The 10141-nt window shown below is 49.6% G+C and overlaps 1 protein-coding gene across 1 annotated transcript; it reads right to left on the minus strand.

Moving 5' to 3' along the window:
• Positions 1 to 4181: 4181 nt before the first annotated feature.
• On the minus strand, positions 4182 to 8831 carry LANCL1 (LanC lantibiotic synthetase component C-like 1 (bacterial); the record flags this gene model as incomplete). The annotated part of the gene is made up of 6 exons (XM_010182769.1): positions 4182 to 4570; positions 5241 to 5313; positions 5756 to 5932; positions 6344 to 6526; positions 8245 to 8391; positions 8696 to 8831. Coding segments are annotated over 6 exons (793 nt in total), but the record flags the coding sequence as incomplete, so codon positions are not given.
• Between the last annotated feature and the right edge of the window lie 1310 nt (positions 8832 to 10141).

Below are 10141 nucleotides of genomic sequence, written 5' to 3' on the forward strand. Positions count from 1 at the left end.
AGGCAGGACTGGGAAAGATGTGCTGCTTTGGTTTGGTTTGGTATTTTCCAGGGGTGGGTATGACTCACTTAGAGGCCATGCGTGGCTTCAACATATCTCACATCTCTCATCCCACACAGCACACAAATACAGCCTCATCCATGGAGGCTTTTTGGTTGGAGCTGCTTTCCCAGGGCTATCCAGGAGGTAAATCCCAGCTCTCTCAAGCAGCTGAGGGTGCGGGCGCTGCTTGGCAGCGGCGGGGCGGCTGCTGCTGTCGGGCTGCATTGCCACCTGCTGGGGGCACACAGCCCCTCTGTGAGGCCACCGCCACCCACCCTTCAGCAAGGGCTGTCCCCAGGCCTGCTCCCCTGCCAGGGAAGGAGCCTCGCTGGGCTCCTGCATGTTTCCTGACGTGCTTGTTTGGGGCAGATCTGCTGCCTCCTGCTCTGCTCAATTTTGTCTTCAGACACTGCGCAACGTTGTGAGTTGTAACTCTGGTGGTTTAGGTTTCCTGGTGTGGGTACTGGCCTTCAGTTCACGTTTCTTTGCCAGGTGTAGCTAAAGGGATGTGGGAGACACTTTGGCCAAAGGGCCCAGCTGTTCTGGGCAGGAAGCTGTGAGGAACCTGTGTTGTTCTTACCAATGTAACAAATTAATAAAATAAAATCTCTTGCAACAAATCACCTGTATGTGCTGCGGCCTTGCTGTCTCAGAGGCCAGCTGCATTCCCTTGGGCGTTACCACCAGAAAACCCCACTCAGATCTGGCCAATGTATTACACCGTGGTGGAAAAACGTGAACAAAATAAAAGAGGGGAAGGGGGAAAGGGGAAAGGTGAGATTGTGGTGCAGAGGGTTAGAAGTCAGATGAGATGCGTGCTGCAGGGAAGCGAGGTGTGGCTGAGTAACCTGTGTCAATGGAGCCCTTGGCCAGCAGCTTTGTGCCCTGCATGGCTGCTCCTCCCACGGCTGCTGCTGTGGTATTTTCATGGGCCGGGTAACCTCAGTTCTCCACCTCGCCCAGCTCCGTGTCTGTCAGATGGGAACAACGTCCCCGTTGGGGGCAGGAGGCCGAGCTGGGGTTTGTGGAGGCCGAGCTGCTCTTCTGCTGTGCTTTCTCCCTGTCGGCACAAGAACGGCATCCGTCACGCCACAGTCAGCAGCCTACTCTGAAGTGGTGCCAAAGCGAAACCAGTGTGCACCGAATGACTGCAGCGGCAGTTTGTAAACCGATTTATCAGATGAGCTGTGTGTCTGACTGCTAATGCTGTAGGGGCTGAGGGCTGCCCATGGTGGGGTTTGTTTGCCAATACAGTATTAGCCACAGACTGAGCCTCAGCACTGATCACGGTTTGTGGCCATTTGAAAAGTTAATATGCAGGAATGGGAAATGAAGTAAGTTGGGCAGAGGCAGCAATAACACGTGTGCCCTTGCACTGTCCCTGTGTCACCTCTTCCATCCCTGAGGCTGCTGTCAGCTCTCGAAAGCTGAAACAGCAGGCTCTTGGGGGAGATGCACACCCACAGATGATATTTGGTTAACAGTATTCGGGACGCTTTTCATCTTGCTGATCACACTGGTATACACAGGAGGTGAACACAAACTGAGCCAGATGGTAGCGCGTTCAAAATGTGTTTTCACTTATTCCATGGGAGTATACGGCACTTGATTTTTAAAACAGAGCATTGCCATGAACAGACATAACCATCACCAAGAACTGAGTGTTAATTGTCTACGGTTCTGATGAAGTCCCTCACTCTCAGGTGGCTTGTTGAAGCAGGAGCAGTTGTGTGTTTTCAGGCTCTGTCTGCTCTGGCTCCCTCTGCTTGGCACAAAGATGGGTGGACATGGGCAGCACCACACCCCTGCATGAGAAAGGAAGGGCAACCAGAGAAACTCTGCACTATGCTTCCTTCCCATCCTGGTTGCTCTACCACCTCCCTGAAGAGCTTTACCTTGATAGAAATGGAAATGTGGAAAAAACGGGCTGTATAGGACCTCAAGCAGCCTAATTTATGCTTGTGCTGGAGGGCAGGGTCACCTTTACCCATACCATTCCTGGTAGCCTGGTCTTAAAGCCTCTGGTGCTGGTCAGTCACAGCCTCCCTGAGGCAGCCTGTTCCTCCTTCCACTGGGCAGGAGGGTCCTTTTTTGGGAAGGCTCCACATCCTCTTTCTGGTGGCCAGTGACTAACCTAAGACTAACCTGTGGGACTGTGGGCTCCATTGGAAGGTACAGCAGGGAGGATGCACACTTGGACAGAAAGAGCTACAAAAGGAAGTCCTGGGAGAAAAGCAGAGTCTGCGAGGGAAAGCACAGGACTGGCCTCGACAGACTTGAGACAGGGCAAAATGTGAAATACTCTTGACACTCAGGGGTGCTGGAAGGCCAGGAAGCCTCCAGGAGCCACCAGAGAGGCTATTGTGGTGTATCTTGATCTCTTCAGACATGAATCACAAAGCAGGGCAGAAAAATAACCCAAAGCTTGTTTGTTTCAGCATTTTTATTAAACAGTGCTCCACTTGGCAATTGCGCACCAAGCCCTGACAACCCCCTGATCAGTGCATGAACCCTGGGATGTGATGCTGCACGACACCAGCCTGCATGAACCATCTCCTTTACAGAAGCAGCGCCCAGGAGAAACCCAGGCTCAGAGCAGCGTCCCCACACCAGCCACGCGAGGAGGTGGCGCACAGCAGGCCTCTGTACTACAGATCCACCCCCGCACTGTTTGAACGGGCAAATCCTGCTCTCAAGGCTGTGCTTCCTCCCTTCCAGTCTCCTCCCTGTGTTGTTTAGACCCTCTGAATAACAGGGGATGACCAGCGCTGAGTCTGCATGAGCTTCTGAGGCCTCTGACAGGGATGCCCAGCTCAAAGCAGATGAGCTTCTCTGCGCTTCAGGCTGTCTCTTGATGAACTTCCAGAAATGTGCTGGCAGCAGGAGGCTGGGCTTTTGAGAAAACAGGCAGCCTTCTGGGAATGGTTTCTACTCTTTGCTCCCATGCAGGAGGTTCTTGTGAGACTGGATACGCTGCTGTAGCTAGGCTGCCTTGTGTTCAGGCACATGTGAGCTAGCTGTCAGTGTGCCACACTTGGTCTTCCTGCTTCATTAGGGCTGGAGCAGGAGCGCACCACCTTGGAGGTTGCCCACGCTGCTCTGCAGCTGCTCACCCGCTCTTAGGTGGCCTGAGGCACTTGGCAACTGGGCCTTTGAAAGATCAAAACCTGTATCTGCCCTTGTGCAGGCTGAGGAGCTGCCCTCAAACAGCACCGAGTGGTACGGCTGCATCACTGACTTCCACTGTGCTCCATGTTTAGCTCATGCACAGCACTAAGAAAGTGGTTTACAGGGTCAGGTTCATAATCGCTGCAAGTTAGTGTAGCATCAGCTAAGGACGGAAAAGCATTTATCCCTTACAAGTATCTGGTCTGCTTGACAGGTCAAAGCTATCTAACCTAGGGCAGACTTTCCAGTTGGGTAGATGTGTGCTTGCATATCAAACTACAACAAGCAGTAACAAGGCAAACAAGTGACTCAAATTATCCAGGTTCAGGAAAGCTTATAAAACAAAGCCTGTAAACTACACCTAAACAGGTAACAGGTTAAACACTGACAGAACTCAGGGGAATACATTTCTTTTCCCATGCTGTTGCCCGGCACCACCTAACACCTATAATATCCATACACAATTTTAAATAAAGACTGCAAAATAAAGTTTCAAAACTAAACAGAAGCCAGCAAGCATGCTTAGCTCACTGTTAGGTTGGAGTTTTCCATTAGATGATCAATGCACTTTTGCAAGGTTTAGCATAAGATGGCAAATAAGCACAAAAGCTAGTGGACTGTCTATCTGTCACTGGAAAAAATGCACAGAAGAGCTAAACATAGCCCTTGCCTTTAAAGCAGACAGGTGTAAATTCAGCACAAGGCTTTGCCATGTCAGCTCCAGCTGTGCCACTTGCAATCTGACATTAACAAAACACACACAAAGACTCCACAGTCCATCACATTCGCTTCGTGTGGAGCAGCCCAGCTACCGAGCTGCCTACTCCCTGGGTGCTCAGACTTCTAGAAAACACCTGAAAACAACTTGCAGGGCAATAGTCTCCGTTTTTCATCTTTTGTTTTCCAAAGGCAACTGTATTTCCGCAACTATTTGCCAGCACAAAACAAATAAATATAAATGGACAAAGTTACATTCAATAAAAACTTTCTCCCAGGAAATGGGTTGCAGAAAATAGCAAAACTCTATAGCCAACAAAATACTGTACACTTTCTCCCTGCTCCCACCTGCTGCCCTGCGTTGATGAGAGACACCAGCAACATCTGCATTCTGCCTTTAAAAATGAAACGATGCAACAAGATTACTAGAAATAGTAGAGCACTTGGGCGGATGGATTTACGTTCAGTGAGGTGAACAACGATGAGTTTGAAAGAGGGAGACCAGCAGCTTCGAACTGCTTGTCCAAGTGCAGAAGGATCCAGGCAGGAAACTGCCAAGCTCAGGTTTAGAGTTCAAATGCAGGGAACTTGGCCTTGGTCGGCACCAGCAGGTCAGCAAGAAAGTAAATGGTTCCAGCCATTCCTGAGGAGAAGAAAACACAATGTGGTTCAGAGAGATTCTCTTTGGGCACTCATTTTATCAACTACCCAGGGGGTGAACAAGTCATGAAGAGAGAAGAAAGGAAAACGTTTTCAGGAAGACCTGATTTCTTAGGTCTGAATCCAGGTTTCCCACACAACTTACGTGCTTCAGTGGGGGAAGCATTTTAAAGTTAAATGTTGAAAAGCACCTGGGAAAACATGATGGGTCATCCCCCAACAGCTCCCTCCCCTCTGCTTCACCTGTCCCAAGGTTTAAGGATCTGACTGTCTTTGCAAAACCCTGCTGCCTCAAGCCCTCACTGATGCCCTTGCTCCTCAGCCTGCAGCAAAGCTAGGGATATTGATGTTAGCTGAGGAACAGGCTCTTTCAGCAGTACCTGCTGATGGCAGATTTTGAGGGAGCCATTAGCAAGAGTCACAAAACCTACAAAAGCAGCCCCATTTGCTCCTCGCTCGCCTTTGGAATGAACTGGAAAGCCCATGACATTAGCTTGTGCTACAGAAAGACTGCTTCTGGGAAAGGGTATAAACACCAAACACAGTTTCCTTCCCATCCTCCACACTGAGTTTTGCCAACACTCCAGTGGAGTGTGTATTCGGTTTTCCTTGGTGCTGGACTGGCTTGGATCCAGCCTAGAGATGGAGGTTACCTTCAAAAAGAGAGAATGGCGTGTCTGGAGTCCGGCACCCATGCTGCCCATAGCTTAAACACCACTCTGCAAACTGAGAAGAGAGGAACAGAAAGCGTTCACATTTTGTTAAAGACAGATCCTAAAAGAAATACCACCTCATCCTCCCATTATCTTTTCCAGAGCAAGATTTTCTGCAGGGTATTCTTTCTGGACAGGCTGTCGAACAGTGACTGCGCTGCTGGACTGTTCTGGTGGAGCTGGTCAGCTCTAGCTGCCTCTCTGCCACACGAGAAATTGGTAGACAGATCTTAAAAAAATACCACCTCATCCTCCCATTATCTCTTCCAGAGCAAGATTCTGCAGGGTATTCTTTCTGGACAGGCTGTCGAACAGTGACTGCGCTGCTGGACTGTTCTGGTGGAGCTGGTCAGCTCTAGCTGCCTCTCTGCCACACGAGAAATTGGTCTGCAAAGGCAGTGATGTAAAAGGCAAAAGTGAGTAATCCCCTCTCCCTTCCTCACACAGGCTCTCACCTTGCAGGCCCTGTACAGGTACTTCATGTTCTGTGTGAGGTTGTACAGCGCCAGGAAGCCATAAGCATTGCCAGCTGTCCCATGGCACAGCCCGTAGCCTTTCTTCAGTAACCCGTACTGCCAGATTACTTCTGCACACTGCAGGGCATCGTTTAGGTACTGCTCTTCCCCAAAGACCTGTAGAGACAAGAAATATTCCCCCTTGCTGAGGCGGTTTCCTCCACACACAGAGGATCCCTGTGCGAACGGGGAGGCTTGGCTTAATTAGTTTCTCTCTCACTGGAGTCTTAATGCTCTGACTTTGCTGTCTACTTTAAAGGAGGGTGTTATTGATACGACGAATGGGGCTGTATGACCATTACTGCATACACAACTAGTTGCCACCATCAGTCCTCTGCAACAGGACACCCCACGCAGCTGATGGGTATTTTCAGACATAATTTTTCAAAAGACTACTCTCCATATGGGTCAGTAGTCCCACAACCCATCCTACTTTCAGGCAGGGGCAGGTCTCAACATTGAGTCTTCACCATGATGAAGTTCCACATTTAAGGGGTCCCCAAAGGGTCTCTGCAAGATTTCTGGTACCTTGTAGGCCTGAACAAGCATGTAGATAACACCTGGTGCCCCATGGCACCAGTGCACGAGTAGGTCTCTGGTGTCCTCGATGCATGGAGGGTAATTGCCAGATGGGAACTTGAGCTGGCAGACGTAGTCCACGCTGGGTTTGACTGTGTTATACAGCTTTACTTGGCTCACTCCAAGGCCAGGCTAAGAGAGAGAAAGCGTTAAGTCAGGGAGAATTACCGTTCTGTCTGCCCTAAGAGACCCAAGGTCTGCCTGGAAGGTGGAAACAAAGCCAACTATGGCCACGTTCCCTCTTGCTCCTTGTAAATGAAGTAATTTATTTGGTCCAGGCTTTCGGACATCACAAATACCCACATGGTCCCAGGCTGCTCTGCCCTTCTGCAGGGAGTTATTTCCAGTCATACCCCTGCATCCACAGAAACGAAGCCTGTCCCTAGCATGTCACCTGGCCCTCTAAGCAAGAGGGCTTGCTGCTTCTTCCTGAAGAGAAGTAGGAATGGTTTCAGGTACACAGATTTGGAGCAGAGAGATAAACTGCCTAAAATCAATATTAAGAATGATTCCTAGCACCCAAAGCATCTCAGCTCTGAACTGCTGGGCCAGCCCAGCTGGCAGGTTGTGATGCTGCGTTTCCGCAGATGCTTCTGGGTAATTGCAAGGGGGCGATTTCACCACCGACCTCAGACGGAAGCAAGGGAGTGGCTCGAGTGTCCTCAGGTGACACTGCCCCACGTGAAATCGGTGCAGCTGTGATTTCCCAGGGCAGACTGCAAAGAGCACTCTCATCAAAGGACGACACCGTTCTCAGGTTGGTAACTTGAAAATTAAGAATCTGTAATTGTGCTGTAAAACCATTAGAGATAAAAGTCCAGTGTCATCCTCTATTTCCCTTGTTTGCTTCCCCCAAGGCTTTTTGTGCATCATGCTTGGCTGATCCAGGCTCATTGTACTTCATATGGCAGAGAAGCATGAAGCCCATGCAGTATTTGATGGGAGACTTACACTTAGAATTCCTTAAAACATCCTTGTTTCCTGGAAACAAGCTCAGGGACTGGGTGCAGATTTGGGCTCACAGCACACTGCTGCCTGCCCAGCCATTCTGTACTCCTGGGCAACAATCACCTCACATCTTCCTCTTGCCAAATCTCCTGCTTAAAAAGCTACGACCACCCCCTGTGCTCCGAGTCACATGAGAGGGTTATATTCACAGCAACTCCACTCATCCTGTATGTGAGCTTAAACCTTGAGGCTGCAGAAGGGAAGCTCAAATACTTGAAACCTGGCGGCTTTTTCCCCCACCTGCTGTGAGAGTTGGGTCTCATAAACAGTATCGCCTATTTCTATGAACATTGCTACGTTAAAAGATTTTGCGTTGCTCAGTGGATACTCTTAATGCTTTGAAAAGGCAATGTTATTTATTGCTGCTATTTTTCTAAGAGCTTAAGCACTGTAAATTTATGCACAAAGTGACCCACATAGGGGAATTATCACCCTCATTCCAGAGCCGGGGAAAGGGAATATTCCCAGAGCTCCAGTGAGTTGTGCAAAACTGAGAGAGACAGCATCAAAGCAAAGGGGGCACCGCAGCTCCCAACCTCTTGTCTTGCCCTGCCTGCTTCAGGCACTGCAGAACTCAGCTGCTTTATCAAAGTAAAAAGTGCCACCTCTTTCACATTCAGATATAGGCTCTGATTTGCAAAGGCATTTCCCGTTTTCCTACTATGAACACAATCTCTTTGACCATGCTTTTCTTACAGAGATTCTCACTCTGAAATGATCTGGGATTGCTCCAGGTAACCACCTCAGAAATGCAGGAAGCCCACAGATACCAAGAAATGGGAATACTTTATAAAGCAATTAACTCAAGAGGACCCCTTCCACTCCCCTCCAGTGCCTCTTACCTGCATGAGATAGTAGTAAATCCCAGCCAAACCATGGGCTGCCCCTATGAAGTACTCCTGGTACCACTCATACATCAGTGGGCTCTTTGCTGTAAAGTTCCTCCTTTTAGCCAAGCTCTCTCCTGAAGCTACAACTGCTTCAAAGACCTGGGGATGGGAACAGATGTGGGTGAGGGAAACGCTGCTGTCTTGGACACAACACAGTGAGTTTTTCTGCCCAAGCAGAGGGAAGAGTGTGAAGTGAAATGTGTGCTCATTCAGTACTGCCTGTGGATTTCTACGGATGGTGTGGGGGGTGGCGTGTGGTGCTTTGTCCCTTTAGAAGAAAGGCTACCATGATGTAGTTTCTCTCGTGTTGCCAGAGTTCTCTACATCCAGCATTGATTTTCACCTTCCCAAACATAAGCTGCATGGGAAGAGACAGCTAACAAATCAGCAGAAGCCACAGTACCTGCTGGATGTGACTCAGAGGGATCTTATCTTCTCCGAAGTGCTTGTTCACAAATACCAGCGCGTAGAGGTAGCCCATGCGCCCGTACAGCAGTTCGTCTGGCACTCGTGAGTCAAGCTTGCGTAGGTGGAGCAAACTATAAAGAAAAATTCACATGGGAGAGATTAGAGGACGCTCAAAGCCACGTAACCAAGCAGTGAGACTGGAGCTCAAAAACACGGTGTGTTCCTTAATGCTGCCTGCGCCCCGGGAGATGTCAGGCCAGTCTTTGAGTCTCAGCCTTCCAGTTATGCAAGGTGTGGAATCCCTCCTTCCCTTCTGCTTCTTGTTTGGCTTATTGCTTCGGTCTGCTCAGCTCTGTAAAGTGCAGTCACACCATGTGCTTGTTTCTCAGAGCACCAGCTCTGGGAGAGCTGCCTGTGGGGAAACCTGGACTCTATGAAGTGGTCAGCACAAAGTTGCTGACCGCTCAGGAAAGGATGCCCACCACTGCCTCCCTGTGATGCTGCTGGCAAGCAAGACACTCTGCCTAGAAAGCACAATTTTCAACTGGTATCTGTTTAATTTGGCTGCCCAAGGAATGCTAGAAAGTCAAACTAGGGCTGGTGGTATGTGGAAAAATCTCACCCTTTATGCTCAGAAGTCCCAATAGGAAAGCCCCTTTTCTCCTGCAAGTGGCTGGGGCTATACTGTCAGAGGACAAAGAGGTGCTTCTATGAGCTAGGAAATCTAGGTAAGAAATGGGGAGAAGCACCTGGAAATGTTGTTCAATATCAAGCTCTGTGGTACACGTAAGAAATCCTCTCTAGGGAGTTGAGCAGCAGTAAGGACAGCTCAGCAGAGTGCATGGGCTGTCTGTGGAGCAGCCCCACCAGGGGGTGGCACCGGGCTTTACCCCACAAGTGCAGAGCCAGTGCTCTGCTGCAGTCAGGTATTTTCTTGGCTGTTTTTCTGTTATCATGTTGCAAAGTTGGTGATATTCCTGCAGTGCCAACAGAGACTGACAGCTCCTCACACTGGTGCTTTGTAGCCCAATTCACTGGTGATACAATTTCTCCTTTGTTTGCCTGTCATCACACTTCCAACAAGGCTGGATGTCTTTCCCTGTCAGAGCAGCAGGCAGGGATGTGAGTCGTTCTGGCTTCACTTTTCTGTTCACCCCCGAGACAGTAATCTGAAAAATGCCGTCACTTTTAAAATACCAGCATAAGGGGCTTCAGCTGCTTCTTGCTGTGGCTGCAAGAGGGAGAGGGCTAAGAAACCAGCCAGGAGAGCTCTGTGTGTGTGTGCAGGGCTTCCCCATCAGAAAAGGAGCCTTGGCAACCTTTGCTCCTGGGTAGGACAAGGTGTTGCAAAGGGAAGGAGCAAAGAAAGATATGCTCAAAGTACCCTCGGAGCAGAGAGAGGATGCTGGGCTGTTACCCAACACAGCAGGAAACTTTCCCT

This window comes from Mesitornis unicolor, unplaced genomic scaffold (genome assembly GCF_000695765.1).
Source record: "Mesitornis unicolor isolate BGI_N332 unplaced genomic scaffold, ASM69576v1 scaffold6244, whole genome shotgun sequence".
In the NCBI taxonomy this organism is placed as follows: domain Eukaryota; kingdom Metazoa; phylum Chordata; class Aves; order Mesitornithiformes; family Mesitornithidae; genus Mesitornis; species Mesitornis unicolor.